The sequence below is a fragment of the Poecilia reticulata genome, linkage group LG17, assembly GCF_000633615.1.
Source record: "Poecilia reticulata strain Guanapo linkage group LG17, Guppy_female_1.0+MT, whole genome shotgun sequence".
Classification (NCBI taxonomy): Eukaryota; Metazoa; Chordata; class Actinopteri; order Cyprinodontiformes; family Poeciliidae; genus Poecilia; species Poecilia reticulata.
In genome coordinates this window covers 9,364,953-9,388,242 of record NC_024347.1, presented here as the reverse complement: position 1 = coordinate 9,388,242, position 23,290 = coordinate 9,364,953, and the positions used below count along the sequence as shown (strand labels likewise).

Below are 23,290 nucleotides of genomic sequence, written 5' to 3'. Positions count from 1 at the left end.
AGAACAGTCTTCGGTTCTGTGGCCCCGGCTCTTCTTCAGCTGCAGAGTTCTTTGTCCATCTCCGTCTTGGCTCCAAGCTGCCTGAAGGATCCAACAACGATTCCTCTTTTGCATCCACCTTATAAAGGGTTTATCCACCTTTTGGTGTGTTTGCATTGGCTAGCTTTGTTGCTGTGCCTCTCATTGGCTGACTGCTTGGACAGATGATCTCATATCCATCACCTTGGAGACATTATGACCTGATCTCTGTTCTAATGATCCCCGAGTTGCTCAACAGTCCTCCTACACTTGTTGTTTGCCCAACCTTTTCTTAGGAAAGTTGAAGTTTAGCAATAAGGCCTTGGTCACCTCCGCTCTCCCATCAGTTCCTCTTTTCCCCTGACTTTTCACCTACCATCTACCTTCAACACATCAGTGACCTTTAATTACAGTTACATATTTTACACCATTTCAATTTCAATGTCAAAATCACATTTTGACATTTAGTTTCTCTGATTTAACATTCATTTATAATGTTATAACCATAACTTATTAGTTACTCTTATTATAATCATAATGTGAGTTATTACAGTCACTTCTGACAAGAAACCAAGAATAATCCATTATTCTAATTATCTGATACAATGTTACAGTTACTTGTTTCACCTTTAAGTAAGTGTAAATATTCTTATAATCAAACCAACATCAACCACTGGTTAAACCAATATTAATTATTGGCCTAATTTTAAGTCATTATTATTAATTATGTATTTTACTCCGGGTTTTATCCAATTACTCAAAATGTTTAGATTTTATTCTTTAAAAACCTTTAATGCTTTTATCGACAGTATGCGTGGTTCAGCAGGAAGATGATGGTGTCCTCAAGTCCAAGTCTGGGCTGTTGGGCAAACTGTAAGGGATCCAAGTGTGGTTGGACCAGAGTGTGAAGCTGCTCCAGGACGGGTATCTCCAGAAACTTCATGATGTGGGAGGTCAGCGCCACAGGCCTATAGTCCTTGGAGTCACAGGGACGCTGCGTCTTTGGTACCAGAACAATGCAGGATGTTTTCCACTTCACAGGGACCCCTCGTTGGCACAGGCTCATGTTGAAGACATGCTGTAGGACTCCACAGAGATGGATAGCACAAGCTTTGAGTAGCCTCAGGCTCTTACCATTGGGGCCCTGCCAGGGTGGAGTCTTACCAGCTGTCTTCTGACATCTTCAGTGGTAATGTTTACCGTAGAGGTGACTGGCTGAGGGGTGGCAGTAGGGTCACTGAGTAGAAGAGGAGGACAGGAGGCGTAAAAGTGAGACCCGCAAAGGGATGAAGGACTCTTGAGGAGGGAGAGGGGAGACAGGGTGGTATTGGTGGGAGTGTGGGTGGGAAGGTCAAATCTACTAAGACTTCATTGGTCCTGTCAATTTAGTCCTCAACCACACGACTGCCCACTGACCTGAACCCGGTGATAGTCTTCATCCATAAGTAAATGTTCTGCTGGTGTCTGCAAAATGACCTGCTTCATAAACCTTTAAATTGTTGCGTTACAATTTTTTAGAACAGAGCTGTGTGACTTCATTTCATTTTTGCTTGCAATGTCCTTACGATATTGCCAAAAAAGTTGTAGTTTGTGCAAATCAGTTTATTATAAGGAATCTTTTGGAAACTACTGACACTACATGGCAGGATTTACCAAAAAGATTGTGACTTTGGAAAGAAACTTCTAAAAACCTGTTGGCTAATAAAATGCATGGCTGAATCATGTTAAAACTTGAAGAAATTAGTGCTTGGCACCCACTTCTCCCTGGATGTTAAAAAGCATTCTCCAATCTTTTCTTAGGCTTCTGTGCAAAGTGAAGTGTGTCAAAAAGGAGTTTATAGGAAATAGATGTGCACATTATGTAGATCACAAACAAAGAATGATTTTAATGAGTACTGTACTCCTGCCAACTCCCAAACCTAGACCTGTAATATTATAATGTTGCAAATTGAAGTCCACATCCAGAAAGTTGACGTGCTTCAGAAACTCCTGAGCCTTTACTGTGATTTGATGTTGCTCTATGCCAGTGTTTCTCGATTCTAGTCCTAAAGCTCCTCTGCTCTGCATGTTTTAGATTTGCCTCTATTCCAGAACAGCTGATTCAAATGATTGAATGACCTCTTCTGCAGCCATCAAGTACTGCAGAAGTCTATTAATCACCCACAGATCAGATTCAACCCAGGTGTGTGGCACAAAGGAAACACCTAAAACATGCAGGGCAACACTGGAATTAAGAAATACTGCTTTACGCTATGATGTGGAGTTGCTCTTCTTCCCAATGATTTCCATTTTCTTATAGAATGTAGAACAGCTTTTAGTGGGATGTAATGTGGTATCATCTCAAGTTGCAACACTTACTGCCATCACCTCATTATTTCATAAATGTTAGTAGAAGTTGTCTGTACGCCTAGCAGGGGCACGGTATAAGGGGGAAAAGTGATGACAATTCCAAGGGCCCTTGACCACACGGGGCCCCCCACAAATTATTTTTCTTTTTTGTTTTATTTTTTTACAACAAATATAAAAAAATCGGATCTGTCAATTACTGTTTTTTTTAAAATTATTATTATTGTTTTTAGCAGTAAAAATTAAATGTTACCCCTCCCAGACCAAAAAGCACACATCTATATTTACACTGAGCACCCCCAAGTATCTGCGTTAAATGTTTCGCTCCTGCTTTGCGTGCTTGATGGTGACGTTTTCAGCAATTCAGCAAAGTATAAGACAAGAACGACTGTGGCAGTAGAAAAATAATAGTCTGGTTTTAAAAAAAAATTGATATAAGAGAGAGAAAGAGACAAGAGAGTCTATTTGTAACAGTTCTTCTGAGTAGACTGTGTGAGATTATCAACCATTTAGCATAGTTAGCTTAGCCACAGACTACTGTTTGCCTCCATAGCATTTAATGGATTAAGGAAAAGAAATAGCAAGATATTCATGTATTTACTATTTAACTTTTCCCTTTGTACGATTTACCACACTTGACAACAGGTGAGTCAGTCAGCAGCAGCTCTAATCCCCGATACCAACATAAACCCCTTACCCCCGTCCCAGTGACAAAGGTGAGCAACACTGTATCCAATGACAACCTAGTTAGCATCATTCCAGGGAATCCATTGAGATTTCTCTGTGTCTTTGCTCTTTTTACAATTACACAACAAAAACACTATATTTGTTGCTGACAGAAATTCAAACAATCTTTATAAAATGATAATAAAAAACAGCCTCCTGTCTGGACTGCAACCAGTCCACACAGTTTTACCTTGGTTTGCGTTTAAATTACAGATATCTGTTGCTACAGATATCTATAATTTAACCCGAGACCCGTCCTCTCCTAAGTGAAATTAAAGCTGCACTATGCAACTTTTATTAAAAAATTGTTTGTTTTTTTACATATTTGTTGAAACTGTCATTGTGTTGTGACAGTATGACGAGAGATAATTTGTGAAAAATGTATTTCCTCTGCCTTCTCCCAGTGCTGTTTAGAAACAACCAGAGGCAGGAGGCGAGTTTTAGTGCTGTCAATCACAATCTCATGTGGCTGCTCATCCTCCCTCCCGCTCTCTGTGCCGTGCTGCAACTAGCATAGCACAGAGCTATGCAGATTCAAAGTGTAAATGCTCAGTCTAGTTAACATAGCTACCAATGATGGCAGATAAACAGTTTTCCTGTGTTCAGTTGTTTCTCCACCATTAGCACATTTAGCAGTGAGTGAATGAAGTTGATTAACAACACTAAAACCCTCCCCCTGCTTCAATCTAATTTTTTGTCATGGGGCCCCAAGATTCCTGGTGGCGCCCCCTGATGCCTAGGGACTGGTTGTTACACACCTGCGTCAAAGGGGAGTGGTTGGAACACCTGAATTCAATGTTTAGACTGGGTATTTATAGCAAACTCTTACACAATACAAAGACTTGAAGCAATTTTTCACTACAAGAAGTTCCTAAGTTTAAATCCTGGGAGTGTACAGTTCAGTCTTCTCCTTGTGTGTATGGGTTTCTACAGGTTGTCAATCTGTTTCCTCAACCCTAAAGACTTGCATGTCCTTAGGTTGTGGTAGATTCAAAGGTATTCATCTGTGTTTGTGTGTAATAATCCCATATCTGTCTTTGGCAGTAGGATTAACAGGCAATCTCTCTAAGTTACACCCTTTTTCTGTTTTTACTACTGGTTAGAAGCACCAACATACTTTTACCAAAGTATTTTGGTAAAAGTGAAGGTTCACACAAATAAAATTTCTGGCTAATGTTATTAAAGAAAAAGATGGCTGCCAGACTGTCGATGTCCAAACAAACAAAACAAAACAAAACAAAAAAAGGTGAAGAGGATCTGCCAAATGTTGGTTATGAAATATCTCGGTTAAAAAGTTGATTTTCCCCACTCATGGGAATGTGACCAGGATAATACTTGAAAGACACAGGCAACTTCCCTCTTGTTTCCTCATTTCTATGAAGAGTGATTATTTCTTATTGTAAAGATTTTGTGTCTCTTGAAAACACTTTGACTGTCACATCTTTTCTTTTACATGGAAGCTATTGTATTTAGGCTTCTAACAATGTTTTGTATTCTCTTGTCTTTGTTTCCTCACTCTTTGAATACGGTCATTGTTGTTGAGGTTTATTAGTCATTCAAAAGCTGCTAACAAGCATTGGTTTGGGAAGGAACAAGCATAATTCTAACATAACAATTAATTGACTACAAATATTATTTGTAGAACCTTTTTCAAATAAAAATAGCTTGTGTGAATCCTGACAAACTGCCAGTTGGGTTTTGCCCTGAAACATCACATTGGACATGTGGTGTATCTGTCTGTGTACAAAAACCCTAATCATAACCTAGTACAAACTGTGTTTTCACATTAGCCAGTAAAAGAACTAAAGTTAGGCACACAGGATAAATGGTTCAGTTTCCCCATAGTTTAGGACATTCAAATATGGATTTTCCTTTTTACACCATGTCTGTTTTTGAGATCACAAGGTTTACTTTTTTTTTTTTTTAATTACTGCTGCTCTCTGATGTGGTTACATACAATGCCTACTCAGGTTAATCTGAAGCTTCTTGCTGCAATCCTTTTATGGAGGATATATAAATGTATTTATAAAGATCCTTCTTCTGGTTTATTTAGTTTCTTCTGTTCGTCTACATCCACATCTTCTAACGAATGTCACTTTTGTTTAGTCAATGCACAAAATATTTTCCTAAATGGCTTGAGGGTCATTAAGATATTTATTGGTAATTGTGAGACTGGTCTCACAATTACCAATAAATTGTATTGATAATTACCAATACAATTGGTAATTGTAACGTTCCCATACATAATATTTTTTCCCAGTCTTTCTCATTGTCAAGGCAAGAATATCATATGAAGTAATGAGGCCTGCAGAGTTTTTTATGTTATCCTGGGTTATTTAGGGTGAATTTACTCTAAATAAAGTGTTAGTCCACTTTCATCCAACTCCACTTTGTTTGAATAGAAATCCGGTTCATTTGGGGAGGTGTGAATGCGCAATCAAACTCCGATGTGAGATCTTTCTTTTTTTAAAGACCAAGAGAAATCCTTCTACCGCTAAAATATCATGCCACTTAGCTTTTTTCATGAACAAGGTAACTACCTTGTTCAGCACTCAGTGTTTTCTTCAGTGGTTCCTCGTATGTGGATGTGCCATAACTTTCTCCAGTTGAAATAACTGAAGTTATCTTTGCACCTAAAGAGGAACAATCTAGACATGGCACACATCTTTAGTTATTACAGCTGGAAACAAAAGATCAGGCCTGAAATCTGGGTGTAGTGATGAACTCTGACCTGAACCTTCAGAATCACATCAGGACAGTTACAAAGTCGGCCTTCTATCAGTTGAAGAACATCTCCAGGATTAAAGGACGTATGTCCCAGTAGGATCTAGAGAAACAATGCGTTTATCTTTAGTCGCATTGATTACTGCAACAGCATCTTCACTGCCAGGTCTACCTAACAAATCAATCCTCCAGCTGCAGCTGATCCAGAAGCTGCTGCTGCTGTTCTCACTAAAACCAGGAAGATGCAGCACATAACACCAGTTTTAAAGTCCCTACACTGGCTCCCTGTAGCACAAAGAATAGACTTTAAAATACTGTTAGTTTATAAATCACTGAACGGTTTAGCACCACAATATATTAAAGATCTGTGGCCTCGTGTTTAAAACTGTGCGCAGCTTTTGCACAAAAAATTGGGGTACGGATAAATTTAGAAAAGTGCGGCACATAAAAAAATGAAATGTACAAAGCCGTGCATACGCACATACCTGTGCACTTTTCTTTTATAAATCCCAATTTGCAGGACATAGAGCTGGTTCGCCCTGTCACCACCCATAACTAGATATGTAAATTAGTATAAATACCCGGAAGGCTGCCACCACGTGTCCTAGTAACCATGGAAACAGCTCTTGCTTGCAGCAGTATTAGTATTTATGATAATAACTACATATTTTATTTAAAAGGTGCTTTCAGGGTCACCTCACCAAAAATAAGTTATACATTTCAAAGACAAAATTCCAAATAGAAAAAAAAGAAGATAGAGATTTAAGTGGAAATGCCTGTTTGAACAGCAGCGCATTTAAAGAAAGACAGCATCCCAGAGAGAGAAGTGTGGACGTTTATTCTAAATAAAGAAATTATGTGTTTACGTATGTGTCTATATTGTTTACATTTAAACAATAAAAGATTAAAGCATGAAAAAATATTGGGTTTGATGCTTCTTTGTTGAAATATCAGTGAATGAAGTCAGGTTTCAGTATACTTAGGTGAGTTTTGATGCTTTGTAGTTTATTGTCCACAGAAAAAGTTTGCGTGGCTGCTGCACATTTACACAGCAGGTGCAAAGTTTTCATGCCATCTTCAATTTTATACATTCTGACTTGTGCGTAAAATATGGCATTTAAATTTTTTGTGCCTATGTATGCTCTATACATAGGCACTGTATCCTGTAGGCCTGTTGTATCAAACTGCATCCCCAGAACCAGAACCAAACGTGGAGAAGCAGCGTTCAGCCTCTATAAAGCCTCAAATCTGGAACAAACTTCCAGAAAACTGCAAAACAGCTGTTTTGTTGTGTTGTAATGCCTTTAATCCAGACTAAAACCCCACCTTTTTAGGGTTGCTTTTGAAACATTATCAACAAAACAATACACATTCTGATGTGTAATAATGGTACTTGACAATTTGTAATGCCTTAATTGTTATACTTTGTATTTTTGTGTTTTTATGATATAAAGCACTTTGGACTACGTTGTTTCTGAAATGTGCTACTCAAACGGTTTGGTTATTTGATGCAGTTCAGCAAGAATTCAAACTACACAAGCAGAAAATGTAACAAATGTTGCAATTTTGGTCCCCAATTGAGCTGAACCTACCAGACTATCAGCTGTGAAAACACACTTAGTTATCTCCAGGATGAGTCCTCAATCAGGGACTGGGAGGTCAGTTCACTGGATAGGTTTTTGTACCAACTGATTTCATTGATTTAAGTTCTTAGGTTTTTAACATTTCTGTTGGTGGGTTGTTCTGCTTTTTAAGATTTTTTTAGGCTTCTTTGATTTTCAGGTTTTAACAAATTCCTGGTTCTATGGATTTGCCACTAATTGGAGATATGTATGACTTATGACTTTAAATCAAAAATGTAATTAATCACTATATTCACAATGTAATTAACAGTGGCAGTTATATTTTCACAGAGCGCCAAGTTGGTTTGGATAGCTTTTTTCATCTAAAACGACAAAAAGCAATCTTCAACTGAAAACTATCTTTTGATTTACTCAGGATATCTTTCTGATATTGAAATTTGTTTGGCCATCTGAAGCATTTGTAACCAAAAGGTAAAATTTGAAGAAATCTGTAAGGGATGAAATACTTTTTCTTGACTAAATGTTTTGTGGGGAATTGAATCCAGTGCTTTAACATCCACCATTTTTCAGCACTCTAATAATTTCTTTGCATTTCTCTTAACAGCATCCTGCCCATGAAGCAGGGCATTCTGCTGGGTCAGTACCTGGGAGCCTTCAATCTTATGGACACATTCAGGGGACGCTCCAAAAAGCAAGAGTGAGAGAGCTGTCAGTTAGAAGAGGATTTAAATGAAGGAGATATTAAAACATTGAAGACATCTCTGTGAAGTTTTGTCATATTTAATTTGGAAACATTTAATTGTACACAGAAAATGAATACCAGTTGTGTAAAGGACTGCCTTTTGAATAAATTAATGTTCATTATTTAGCTTAATGTTTTGAGTTACCTGAACAAAAAGTCTGTTGTTATTAAAGTTATATGTCTGATTTGTTTCTGATTTAAGCACAATGTTTTATATAAAAATCTTGTTCTTACTGACAGTATATTATGGTTAAGTTAGTTCCTTATGCTGTATCTTTTTTTGTGTGTGTGTGTGTGTGAACCTGCACACCCTGATCTCTTGTCACTTTGCTGCCGTTACACCTGACAACACCTGTTGCTGCTCTGCAAGTGGAAATGGATGAGATGAATTTATTTCTTGGAAAAGGTTGTGATGTGTTAGATTTACCTGCAAGGATTTACAGGAACAAAACCCGACTATCAAAGTTTATATATATATATAATAGCCTAAGAATCTATACCAATATTGGAATAATTGCAAAACAGTGAAAGAGTTTTGAAAAAGACTTGGATGTTTTGGGGGGTTTTTTTTAGGGGGGCTGTCAAAATTAACTTGTTAATCCTGCATTAATTCACATTCTTTAATCTTTTTTTAGCAATTAATTGAACAGATTTCCAAACTTTTTGGATGTCATCAGTTTGTGATTTCTATCTCTGTTTCAGCTGTTTCTACAGGGGCTAATCTGTTTCTTACAAAGTTTATCTCACTCCTGTCCGTCTTCTCTCTTCCCACTCTGTGCTTCTCTGGTGCTGCAGCACAGCAGGCACTCAGACCCCAGGGAGAACCTCAAAATCATTTTACTGTTAACACAGCATAGAGAAATATCATTTTTCATATGACGTCATGACTGAAGCAACACTCAACTGTTATAAACAAAAACATGAGCAGTGATACACACAAAAGCATCAAAAAAATTTAAATGTCACCATATTTAGCCTCGTACTGTTGAGTCCTATTTTCATCAATTGACAGCCCAAATAAAAACATTTTTAACTCATTTATCAACTCATTTCATTTCTTAAAAACAATCAATTATGCATGATTAATTTACAGCAATCCTGTTGTTAATCGGATAAAAATTTGTAATTGTTGGACAACCTTTTTTTTTCTTTAATTTTCTTACTATTGTTATTTTTATTGCTTTGCTACTAGTCTTTGCGCAGCCTTGCTTTATGGCCCAGAGCTCCATCCCAGTCAGGATATGTCTCTTTTTATCCTGTAAAGAAAAGAAATGGTGATGTCAGTACAATAATGCGCCTTCCTCTTTGCTCCTTGGAGCAAAGAGGAAGTGTATGTCTACTGACAAATACACAATGCCCCCTTGTGGCATAAGCTGGTTTCAAACCAGCAGTCTGGAAAAATCATTTCTGAGACTCTAGGGCCTCATTTGTAAAAGAGTGTGCAGTTTTAAAACTAAAACTTGCTTTAGTCCACTCAACGTCCACATTGAGTGGACACATTATTCTAATTAGAATAATGTGCAGAAGTCGTACATTTACAGAATAGAGATTCTTTCTATCCATAAAGGCTCATTCACAAAGCGGGCGGCTCGACTGAAAGATGACCGAAGTGTAGCGTCCCAGTTGAAAAGATGGTCTCTTTAACTGATGGTTCACATGAACACACCGTAAGAGCTACAAACATACAAATAAAATACCATTTGTAACTCTTAGTGGTTGTAACCTTTTACATATATATATCTATATATATATATATATCAATAAAGTCATTTACATGAAGTTCCACCGGTACCGGTACCACACCGCTCCTTCTTTAAGCTTCAGGATGCTCAGTCCGGGAAATCTAAACACCAATAAACCACCATCAAAATTTCCCAGCAGATCAGTATGATCTGATCAGTATGGTGAAGAGAGGTGCGGAGCTGTCCACTCACCACTTCCTGGTGGTGAGTTGGCTCCGGTGCTGGGGGAGGAAGCCGGTCAGACCTGGCAGGCCCAAACATGTAGTGAGGGTCTGCTGGGAACGTCTGGCGGAGTCCCCTGTGAGACGGAGCTTTAACTCCCATCTCCGGCAGAACTTTGAACACGTTCCGGGGAAGATCGGGGACATTGAGTCTGAGTGGACCATGTTCTGTGCCTCCATTGCCGAGGCGGATTATTGGAGCTGCAGCCGCAAGGTTGTTGGTGCCTGTCGCGGTGGCAACCCTCGAACCCGTTGGTGGACACCTTCGGKGAGGGATGCTGTCAAGCTGAAGAAGGAGTCCTATTGGGCCTTTTTGGCCTGTGGGACTCCAGAAGCAGCTGATGGGTACCGGCGGGCGAAACGGCATGCGGCTCGGGTGGTCGCTGAGGCAAAAACTCGGGCATTGGAGGAGTTTGGAGAGGACATGGAGACAGACTTCCGCACGGCTTCGAGGCGATTCTGGTCCACCATCCGGCGTCTCAGGAGGGGGAAGCAGTGCAGCACCAACACTGTATATAGTGGGGATAGTGCGCTGCTGACCTCAACCGGGACGTTGTGGGCCGGTGGGCGGAATACTTCGAAGACCTCCTCAATCCCACCAACATGCCTTCTGTTGAGGAAGCTGAGCCTGRGGACTCTGGGTTGGGCTCTMCAATCTCTGGGGACGAGGTCGCCGAGGTGGTCAAAAAGCTCCTCGGTGGCAGGRCCCCGGGGGTGGATGAGATCCGCCCGGAGTTCCTTAAGGCTCTGGATGTTGCAGGGTTGTGTTGGGCCACTGGTCATGCCTGATAGAACAAGATCATGGATACGAGCTGCCAAAATGGGTTTCCTCAGCAAGGTGTCTGGGCTCTCCCTTAGAGAGAGGGTGAGAAGCTTGGTCATCTGGGAGGTACTCAGAGTAGAGCCGCTGCTCCTTCATGTCGAGAGGAGCCAGTTGAGGTGGCTTGGGCATCTGGTCAGGATGCCTCCTGGACTGGACGCATCCCTGGTGAGGTGTTCCTATCCCACCGGGAGGAGACCCCAAGGAAGACCCAGGACACGCTGGAGGGACTATGTCTCCTGGCTGTCCTGGGAATGCCTGGGGGTTCCCCCGGAGGAGCTGGACGAAGTGGCTCGGGAGAGGGAAGTCTGGGCCTCCCTTCGGAAGCTGCTGCCCCCGCGACCTGACGATGGATCGATGGATGGATGGATGGAGCTCATGTTAGGTTATTGTCTGAGGGTAAATGCGGCTCAGTTTCATCGTATACGTTAAAGCAATAAAATCTTAAAATAATAATAAAAAAACATTGGATTCTTCTTGGTCTAAATAAATGAATGTAGTCAAATTTTAGAGTATTTGGTGAGTTTTGACGCTTTGTAGTTTGATATTTTTCACAGAAAACGTTTACGTGGCTACCGCACATTTTCATACCAGGGAAAAAGTGTGTAGCAAACTTTGATGCAAAATTAATTTATATACATGCCGATTTGTTTGTAAAACACATGCTTTATTCTGAAGGCCCTGGTGAAGACAAAAATATGTCTAGTCTGTCCACACACAGATTTTGTTGGAAATTGGTTTGTGTTTGAGATCTACAAATTTCATGTTATTTGGAAGTCATTTAAAAAATATTATTTTAGATGCTTAACTTAGGATGGCTGATTTGTGATTCATTGCCTCATTGCTGATTTAATTTTCCTGTTTTTGAAGCGCAGCAAAAAAAAGACATCCTAGAAAGACAATGTTTGAATGAACACATTTATTTTTCTGCCATTTTGTAACAGAATCAAAAGTCATTATGAGCAACATTTACACATTTACATGAACTAACTCACGGGCATCTTGTAGTCGTTTTATGAACATAAAAAGCAGATGGAAAAACAGTGGAATGATAAGAGTACAACAACAGAATTCAAGCAGTGAGGATAGTTCAAGGTTTTCAGTGCCTGTTTTTTTATTTGCCCTCTGGTGTCCTACTGTGCGAAGAATAACTCATACTAACACAAACTGTGGAATGGAATTTGTTCCCATGGTGGCTAATGGTGACTAAAGACAAAAATAAGTTATCTTCCAGATTCACACACCATCTTATTTGTGCTGAAGCAGAGGATTTTTTTCCCCGTATTTGATTCTCAAGTCTCAATAGCTTAATAGTCAATAGTCATCTAACCCTGGAGGACAAATGATTTTAGTTTTAGCAACCAAACATTTTTGAAGCATAGTGCAGTTCCTATCAGATCTTAAGAATCAAATAAACCCAATTACCTGTAAAGGTCGCCAGTCTATTACAAAACAAAAAACCAGGCACGTACAAACTCACTCATAAAGACAAAAAGAAACAACCCAAAAGGCAAATGTTTTATTTTGAAGGGTGATATTTTACTGTGAAAGGTCCCCCGTGATAATAGTTCATTGCTGTACCATATAATAGTATGATTCTAGTTTATGAAAATGGCTGTTTTCTTGTTGGACTAAATCAGCCCATTTTGTTTGCTATGTTTGAAGCGGGGACGTTTGTTTTGTTGTAAGGGGGAAGTAGTGTAAGAGTGAAAATTGGAGTAATGAAAATGTATAATGGTTTGAAAATGTTTTATTTTGAAGGGTGATGTTTTACTGTGAATGGTAACCCCAGATGGGGCAACTGTGGCTCTGTGGGTAGAGTAGTCATCTTGCAATTGGAAGGTTGTAGGATCAATTCCAGCTTTCTCCTGCCACATGTCATTCAAAGTAAGAACTGGTTGGGTATGACAGCAACTCGGAGAAGAGTTTTGACAAAAAATAAATCAGATAAGTTGTTTTAAAGGAAGTAGAGGATGTCTATAATGAAACCACAGATAAGAACAGCAGAAGGTGGAATGCAGTATTCAAAAAGACACACAGAAACCTGTATGTAAATAAAGTTAAGCATAACTTCATTTACATACAGGCTTCTGTGTGTCCCTCTGCCTGCAGGAGGAATTTCTTTCATCCTACCTCCTTGTGTGGCAGCAGTAGGAAAAAAACTGCAACAGTAAAGCTTTAGTTCCACTGGTTGGACTGTTTTTTGAGATGCATGTCCAAATCTGAAGTTGGATGTGCAGTCTGGGATTTTATTACAGACACGAATGAAATAACTAAAAGACAAGAGCCAAGGTTGATTACACAATCCGTACAACAATAAAAGTATAAATCTTTCTCAATAGAGTCATATTCAATAAATAAGAATTGTATTTACTTTAGTAACTCAGTTCACCAAGTGAAACACATTACACACTGTTTTCAACCCTTTATTTATGTTAATCATGATGATTTTCTGCTTGCATGTAAAGAAAACATTACATTTAAAATTAGAATATAGGGTAATAAAAAAACAATACAGAATTTGGGCTTAATGAAAAGTATGTTTAATATCTGCTTAAAAGTTGTTATTTTCGAAAGGTTATTTTAATCTGACAAACAAGCCCCATTGTAACACATATTCTGATTTATTGAAAATGTCAGTAGATTTGTTACATTTTTCATTTCCAGGGTTGCTGGAAAGAAATGTTGCCTGTCAGAAATATGAAGCTATTCCGATTTGAAAAGTGTGCATACAGTGATGAATACTGGAGTGATTATAGCTCCTTTTCCTTATTTTATCATAAAGATTTAGTTCTCTGTCGGTACAGGAATATACAAAACAAGAAAGATAGAAAAAGTTACAAAAATGTTAATATTCATAAAACAGAACAAAGGTCATCAACCCCATGCCCATGTACTGTATTGTTCAGATGCTTACGTCTTTAATTCACTCACCAACAGATGGGAAGATCAACCATAGAATATATTGGGTGATGAATGTTTTTCTACATTTGTTGAATCTATGTGTTAAAGTTGCTTTGACAAATTAAAAAACTAAATGTCATGCTGCTTTTACTGTTACCTGTTGCCCATTTTAAGCAAAAATTGCAGAGTACAAAATAAGAGGGAAATTACACTCTCTTTTTCCAAACAGACAAAATTGCATTCAAACAAACAAAAAAAAAATCATGACACTCACAAGTATTTTCATTTACTCAAGGCGTTGTTTTGCTTTCTTCTGAGTCTTACAAAATTAGCAGTTTGTCATTTGTTGATCTCGGTCATGTCATTGTACAGGTTTGTCTTCAAACAATTGGAACAAACAAAATTGGTGCTCATTAAAATCGACAGTAGTTTCTTTTTTCTTTCTTTAAATAACATCTATGTTTGTGCTTCCACAATTTGTGCGTTCAGTGTCCTTTTGAACATGGAGCTCTCAATCAGGTAACCATCCATCACTCTTAACAAAGTCATGACCATGCATTCCACAAGTTTTGTTCTTTTTTTATCTGTTTTTTTCTATCTCTGCTTTCAATCTATCCTTATCCTTGAGCTCACATACTTGTTTCACAGGGTGGTGTCAAACTTCCATCCAAAGCAATGTGATTTTCTTGTTTTTCCCCACCCGGTCCTTTACCCTCTGTGTCTCCTCCATCTGTCTCTCTCATAGTCACTAGCTCATGTGTACAGTTGAGTGGGCTTGCTTTTGCTGAGCTAGAGCCACTAGCAGCCCTTTCCATGTGATTCCTCCCCTGTTGGCTTAAGCTTGTGTGCTGCCCTTCACCTTCTAAGCTCCTGGTTATGGAACTCTCCCCAACAGGGCGGGCAGACTCCTGTGACAGGAATGGAGACTGTGGTATTGTTAGCACAGACGTTGTGTCAGGTGTAGCAGAACTGGGAGAAGTAGAGAACACAGAAAACACATCTTCAGAACGATCAACCTTGGGTGAGCTAGTGGAGTCTTTGGTTGCTAATGGTGTCATAATTGCTGTAAGAACATCACCTTCCGATTCAACGAAGTCCACATTTAGAGTTGTAATTGTTTGAGGACTGCTATAATCTTTCACTCTCTGTGGTACTAATGGTTTTTCTTCGATTGTTGGTCTTTGGGGAGTGGACACAAATTCATACAAACCCTCTTTGATTATTGTCATTGGTTGGTCACTGTCCAGGCGTTGACATGCTTCCATTGTGCTGATTTGACTTAAATCTAAGGGAGGGGGGATAGAGTGCCTTAGACTACATTGACCTCTCTCTGCACTTGGTAACAGAGAGATTTTTTCTTCTTTTTCAGCTGAAGAATCAACCACAGCAACAAGTTTCTCCGTATTGCTGACTTTAGGTGAAGCTGGTTGGGTTTGACTAGAGGTCAAAATATCCATGTTTATCGGCTCCTCTATACATTTTTCTTGCTGGTCCTGGGTGGTTCCTGTCTTGCTGTAAGGACTGTCAAGTTGCTTTGCAATAAGGTGTCGAGGAGAGGTTTTATTCAACTGTGGTTTTCCTGCTCCAGGGGAAGCCCACTGCGTGACCTCTTGGTACGGCTGGGACTTTGGTGGGCTACTGACATCAGTATTGGAGTAATGTTTGTGGTAGCTCCAACGACTCGGGGACAGGTGGTTGTCTACTGGACATTTGCTTTCCTCTTTTTTTTCAACCAGCACATCTGTGAGTTCCATACTACGGGCAAATGCATCTTTCAAATTAATCGAAACAATGCTTCCACTTCTTTTGGCTCTTTCAAGAGCTTCTCTTCTTTTAATAGCCTTTTCTTGCCTCTTCTGTTCTCGGTAGAACTCGGAGAAGTTGTTGACAATTATGGGGATGGGAAGAGCAATGACTAGCACACCTGCTATACAGCAAAGCCCTCCTACAATTTTGCCAAGCAGGGTTTGTGGATAGATGTCGCCGTATCCAACTGTTGTCATTGTAATAGTGGCCCACCAAAAGGAGGCAGGGATGCTTGTGAATTTAGTTGCGTCCTCATCCTTCTCAGCAAAGAACACTAAGCTAGAGAAGATCATAATGCCCATAGCCAAGAAAAGAATCAGCAAACCCAGCTCATTATAGCTTCTTCGCAATGTGAAACCCAAGGACTGGAGTCCTGTTGAATGCCTAGCCAGTTTAAGGATCCTCAAGATCCTCATAATACGGAAAATCTGGACAACACGGCGCACATTCTGGAACTGCAACACACTCTTGTTAGATTCAGTTAGGCAGAGGGTCACATAATAAGGCAATATAGCCAGCAAATCTATGATATTCAGTGGTGCTTTGATGAAGTTCCATTTATTAGGTGCTGACAGCAGCCGAAGCAGGTACTCCATAGTGAACCAGGCAATGCACACTGCTTCTACATGGGCTAGATTGGGGTTATCATTGAACTGGCCAAACTCATCAACAACCTGAAGCTCTGGCAGAGTGTTGAGAGATAATGAGATGGTGGAGATGATAATAAACAGGATGGAGACCATGGCCAGGACCTGTAAGAGATACACAGCAATGAAGAATGTTAGATGGCTTTTTAACATACATAATTTTATAGTTACATTTAAAACAAGTTGTAGATTGTATTTATGTTTGAGCAAACCTGGTGTCGTAATAATAGATGTGGCATTCCTTTTTGTGAACTAAAGGCGATGGATGTCTATTGTCTTTATTTCCTTAGTTGAATTCTAATGAAATACTTTTATGTAATAAAACTTTTCAAGTATTTGAGTTCTGTTTTTTAGTGTCCGTTTTCCTAGCATTCAAGTGTAAGTACCTTATGAAACATCAAATTCATTTCAAGTTATATAATGTCATAGTTTTGGAAAAAAATTTTGACCCACACCAACAAATCAGTTTTAAAAATTTTATTACAAAATATAAAATGTATGAAATGTTAAATTAAATGAAGTTCTTGGGTGATTGGACAAGGAACCAGGGAACCAGGACAGACAGCGCACTGTGAGGGCAGACAGTCAGAGGTAGGTTGGAGAAACGGAGATGAACTAGATATTGCTGATGAGGAGCATAATATCCGCCAGGAAGAGGTGAGTGGGATCGAGCGCATGGTTGAAGATTAATCCTAATGTGATCCTTGTATCTCTGAGGGCTGGATGATATCTTGACAGATGATTTGTTTGATTTGATGGTCGGGAGCACAGAGGAAGACAGCAGTTTTGAACTCAGTTCTGTACGAACAAGGCGATTGGAAATCAAAGGCTGCCAGATTGATTAGATTTGTCCAGGGAACTGCTGGAAATCTGTGGGTCTGACTCCAGTAAGGTGAGTGATCTGAGATGGAGTCCGAACGTTCATCTGAGAAACCACGATAGTTAACGCTCTGGCATCGGAGTGCTGGCAGCCATCTCCTCTTATGCCATGTAATATGAGCAATAATGAGGGCACATTCCTGCCCTCCTCTATGATCTGGGCAGTGACAGAACAAAATCACAGATACAAGCAGTCAAAATGAGTTTTCTCCACAGGGTGTCTGGCTCTCTCTTAGTAATAAGATGAGAAGCTCGGTCACCCAGTAAGGACTCGGTGTAGAGCCACTTCTGCTCCATGTCGAGAGGAGCCAGTTGAGGAGGCTCAGGCATTTGGTTAGCATGCCTCCTGGACGCCTCCCTGGTGAGGTGATCCAGGTACGTCCCACTGGGAGGAGACTTGGGAGAAGACACAGGACATGTTAGCCTGGCCTTTTTCCTCCTGCTCAATTTGTGCAGACTGACATTAAAATATAGCAGACACATGCCAAATGAAATCATAAGCTGTATTTCAGACACAGAATAATTCAAATTCAGATATCCTCCCAACAGAATTAATATTGGTGATATGCATAAGTTTGACTGATTGTGATCCAAATTGTACCCAACGCATTGTACCGAAATAGTTACTAATTGGTGATTATCACTCTTTAAAATGAAAGACAAGAATGATAATTTCTCACCAGAATATTAATTTGTGTCTGCATTCATGGTGTCATAAGAGATGTTATCTGCACCTTAGAAACAGTAAATGTTTCCTGTATTAAGTTTTTTTTCTAAACAAGCATCATTGTTGTTTTTTTATGTTACTCATCATTTTCTATGTTAAATATATATGCCACCATCTGACTAGAAGCATGACTGTCCATGATGATGTGAATTCTGGTCTCCATGAGAACATCAACAGAGACCCGTTCCGTGCAGAGCCAAAGCGGCTTAAGTACACCCTAGTGGTTCTATGACAACTATTATGAAATTTGTGCTACACAGGCTTCACAGCCAAGTGGACAGTAAATCAGACTGTCAGGTATAAATTAGATCTCAAAGGTAGTTGAATTAATACACAAATAATGATCACAAATCAGATACTATGAATAATGTCAAACAAATTTAGTGTTTTGCTCTTATAAAGTAACTACAATTATTTTGATGACATTTCCATGGTTTACTGCAGTCAAGATTCTATTTATTCAGAAATATTTGAGCCAAGACAAGCAGATTCAGACTTACTGTCATGATCAATCGTGTTTTTTGAGACTCAACTGTTCCAAACGAGAAGTTTGGGCATTTGTTCGACTAAGTATCTCCATAATAACATGAATAAAAATGAAAATGTATCGGATACACATCAATTGAAGCACATGAGTATAGAATGTTTTGCTTACAGGATAAAATAGCAAGGTGCAGATATTAAACTGAGGTTTCATTAAATAACAGGTTCATGCATTAAACATTTACGGCAGGGCTGTCTAGATGTTTTGTCACGTGGGCCAAAATTGTCAAAAAGACTTGAGGGCCAAAAAAATGTTGTTTTGGCTACTCAACAATAAACTCAACAAAAAGTGTGGTTATTTAAAGACAAAACACTGGGGTAGTTGCCAATATTTTCTATTGTAAAAATACTTTTTTTTCTGTGATAATTTTATCCAAATAAAAATGTAACATCTTCATATACATCATCTACATCAATACAAGGAAGGGAGAGGGGTTCTTGTTAAAATGGTCCAAAAAATGTAGTAATAAAATAAGATTATCAATGCACATTACACTTAACATGTGCACACTGTACTGTACACACCGTACTGGAATGCATCCTGTCTTTGCTCTCAAAATAAAAGTCTTTAATGATGTAACAGTGATTTGACCATGATTTAAACAAACTGCTTTAAACTGAGGGTTGTCCTAGGAAAGTAAATTACATTTTGTCGCTGGATGTATTGCAGAAAGCACAAACTGCTGAGAGACTAGCTGAATGGAATGACAGATGGTATTTAATTTTTTTTCCCTCTTCCTAGTTGTTTCCACTGTTCATGTTTCTTAAAAAGTACCTCAACATAAAATTACTTTTTTATGGTTCAACTATTAGAATAGTGTTCAAAGATGATCTACAATTACTTTATATACAACCTTTGTCATGTGTTAGTCAAGGGAGCTCCAAGTCTTTCCCCTACAGCCTTTGAGAGGACACTTCAAGATAATTGTAATAGGATTCAGCTGCTAACTATAGAAAGGATAGAGAGAGGTCAGAAGTGGTTTTCACCCAGGACAGAAAGAATCAAGCTGTAAATGACCACACTAAGAAAAGGTAGGTATCAAATGAAGCTGCATGTCTATTCCTATTTAGAGCAATGGACACTGCTGCCTTATAATACAACGAAAAGGCAAAAATGACTTCTAAATGAAACTACACACATATGTAATATAAATAATATCTGATTTGTGTATTAGTGTGTTTTAAAGTGTTTAACATATCAGATTTTATAGAGGTCAGATTATCAAATAGTTATTGGAAGATAAGAAAAAAAGGTTTTGAGTTGTTACACATTTGAACATAATCCATGTGATATCATGCTGGGAAAACAAATGTAGGGAAATATAGCTCTCTACAGGATGCCAGGCTGTGTGACAGAGAGACAGCTGAACATCACCAGCACTGTGTGGGGAAATCACAGGCCTTCAGGTGCCTGTGGAGCTGAATCAACATCTGGCTTGCTCAGTATCCTGCACAACCCACTGCAGCAGGATACCATTCATTGTAATTTCCAGATATTTTCTTTCCACATTAATTTTGCACAGCTAATAACAAGCAGAAAAAGAATTCAGTAGGGAAAGGATTCATGTTTTATGACAAACATCTTTACATAGTAAATGCTGGCTCAGGACTCCTGTGAGCCATGCTAACAGACATGTTTGATACTAACTGGGATGCACTAAGATATATGAGAGGCGGCTCCAGGTGCTAAGGGAAGACTAGGCGTTTTATTGAGAGTGTAACGATGGATCATTTGTTCTTACTGTTCTCAACACAAACAGAGGTGCACTGAGAACCCAGACAGCTGCAACAGTCACCATTAAAGTGGCTAGAGAATATGTGACATTTTGCTATTTAATTAAAGCATATATTGAAGTTGACAATATGACTGGAATCAGGATATATGCATGTCATATCAGTCGATATTGATAATAATTAGATGGGTTTTTTTTATTATTAGTTGTGTTTTGCGAGGAAAATATGACAACCACATATAAAAAATATTAAATTAGATGGACAAGAAAATAATAATCTGATATTTTGTTGGGGAGCTATGACTCTTTCAGGGGGAGCTAAACCACCCTCTAGCACCGCCACTGAGATTCATACATTGAACACAGCAATAATGACCAAATGTCTGTAATTTCTGAGTATGAAACCAATAAGGAAATATTTAGTTGAAGTGCATTTATTCAGCATTTACTTTACTTAGAGTCATGAAGTCATGTGGCTGATTGTATCAGCCAAACCTGTTCAAAGATTGCCTAGGCTTACAGGGTCATTCCAGGATACGCTTTGCTTTACAGTTCATACAGCAGAATGGACCACGCTTAGTGGATTTTCAATAACTGTATTAAATGGAACACATAGTCAAAAACAACTGTCGAAAAAAGGAGAGAAGAAAGATGTAGAAAAGGGAGACAAAGCAAAAACAAGTGAAGAGCAGGTGTATCCAAGCTTGGCTACCTTGCAGAATCTTAATGGCTTAATGGCTGCCAAATGCTGTGACCTTGGCACCCAGGGCAGATTCTAAGAATTACTTGGAACATACAAGCTGCTTTAGAAGCTAGTCGGTAGAGGAAGAATTAAAGCGAAAGAACTCAAGCCTTAGATTTTGGGATTCAGTAACCCTTCTCTGATGTCACCAATAATGAAAAGATAGATGGATGTTGCTTTAGAGTTAATCCCATTGGTTGACTTATTAGAAGTCATGTATGATCCAGAATAAAGAAACAAACAGTAGGAAAATGAGGTGGATAAAGAGAAACCCAAGTCCTAATCAATACCTAGAAGTATTTCTGGAAGAACAAGGATCCATAGGAAAGCTGCTGTTTCTGCAAATCTCATTTTCTATTTATATACCTCATTCTGATCCATTCTTACAGGGAGGTAATTCAGACATGAATCAATCCGATGACCTCCAAATTTTCAACAACTGTTACACTGAATGTTTGCAGCTCCCTTTAAACAATGCACAGTACCCCAAGTACCACTGGACACTGTAATATTTCACAATAACTTTAATAAATGGGGAGGAACTGGATATGATGGGAAATAAAAATGGAAGATGGGGAAAGGTGTACAGGTCCTGATTTTAAAGAGTCCTGACTGACTGTACAATATGTGGTTAGAAAACTTGAGATACTTCTCTTCCCTCTTGTTTCCCCTTGTTGAATATGATTCACAGTGCTGGCAGGCTTGGACTGAATAGAATCTTTTACTTTGACCAACATATTTCTTCTGACTGGAAGTATTATGAATGTTTTTCCACTCAGTCGCAGGTGCACTACGCTAGGGCTAGAGTAATTGTCTAGCAAATAGAAAATTGTGGGTTTGATTTTTGTTTCTTCCCCTTGGATCAGCAACTTAACCCCAAGCTCCGTGTTTATGGCTGGGAGGGTCTGGTTTGAGTGTGAAAGTGGTTAGCATGACTAGTTTAAGATACATTTAACATAGAAAGTACTCTGTGTTAAGTGTAGCAGCACTGGATCAGTGCTGCTTAGTTGTGCTTTATCTTCTCCCTGTCAGTTGTGACAGATGGAAGCTCACACTGATTCAAGCTCAGCTTCTGCTAGAGATTTCTTCCTGTTAAAGGTGAACATTCCTTTCTGCTGTCACCAGATACATTATCAATATGAGGGATTGCTGCAGTCTGCTGTTTCTTAAATCTGATCATTAAGACTCAAAGATCAAGAGGTATTAATATAGAATTCTATTTAGATATTTAAAATAATTAATTTCTCTTATTTATGTTGTTTTTAAATCTGAATTGAATTTGATATTTAAGATAAATAAACAGAATTTTATTTTTCAATTGCTGAAATATTACCAGCAATAATTATTAACTGTTTGTATTTTAACTCTCTAACATGGTTTGGGTTCTAAGCCTCAAAGATGAGCTTAAATAAAAAATATTGCTTAAACAGTTAAGCAAAAAGGTAGCATGTATTCTGGAAACTCCTAAAGGTCTTAGAAGCTGCAGACAGAGCTGCCCTGTTTTCTTCACCTTATTTATGATACATTTTCATGTCGATTGTTCTATACACTGTAGAACAATCTCCCTTAGTTACAGAAGCTTGCTACTAGTCAAGGTACTCATCACTATAACACAAAAGCCACAACTGAAAATACAGAAATCAAATAATGTGGATTACAATTTGGTGTTAGTTGAGATAAATTTGAATACTGAAGATAAATAGGTTTTTGTACACCTTTCATGGAATATTATACGTATGTCTGGTACTTGGATAAAAGTATGTTATGGTGTTTGTATTTGAATTCCAGGGAAGGCAACATTATTGTCCTCAGTTCCTTAAAAATAAGATCAGACTTGTCTTTTCCACTTCATGAAAGCTCTTGCTATCATAATCTGGATGCCTTCAGTCCTATGATATTAACTGAGAAATGTGTCAACAAGCTGTCATAACTGTTATGTGTTCCATTCATTACAACTATGACAGATACCTCCAAAGAATGGAAATAAGAAAAGAAAATGACGGTGAACTGCTTTACATCTACAAACCTCAAAATGACTATAACCAGGAGAGGAAATGTGCTGTACCTGAATGGTCAATTTTCAAATTCAAAAATACTTTATTAATCCCAAATGTTGTAACTCATGAATTCAGATTCTTCAAAGAGTTGTTGTAGATGGTGATGACTGTTGGCAAGAAAGGTCTCCAGTAGCAGTCCGTATTACAGCGAATCTGAAGAAACCTCTGACTGAAGATTCTCTGTTTTCTCAAGCTAGTCTCTTGAAGAGGATGGTCAGGGTTGTCCATAATTTTATTGATTTCATGAAGAACCCTTCTTTGAATCATGATCTCCACAGTCATCCCAGAGCAGAACCAGAACAGAACCAGAGCAGAACCAGAACAGAACCA

The 23,290-nt window shown here is 38.7% G+C and overlaps 1 protein-coding gene and 1 pseudogene across 1 annotated transcript in view; one reads left to right on the top strand and one right to left on the bottom strand.

The window, feature by feature from the left end:
• The window catches only part of sdr16c5a (short chain dehydrogenase/reductase family 16C, member 5a), a 79,421-nt gene extending 70,245 nt beyond the window's left edge, over positions 1–9,176 (top strand). Inside the window, exon 7 of the mRNA XM_017310112.1 lies at positions 8,002–9,176. Coding sequence (XP_017165601.1) covers positions 8,002–8,098 — 97 coding nt within the window. The 3' untranslated portion in view covers positions 8,099–9,176. The remainder of the gene's footprint in view (positions 1–8,001) is intronic.
• Positions 9,177–14,430: 5,254 nt separating this feature from the next.
• On the bottom strand, positions 14,431–16,480 carry LOC103479221 (potassium voltage-gated channel subfamily B member 2 pseudogene; annotated as a pseudogene).
• Between the last annotated feature and the right edge of the window lie 6,810 nt (positions 16,481–23,290).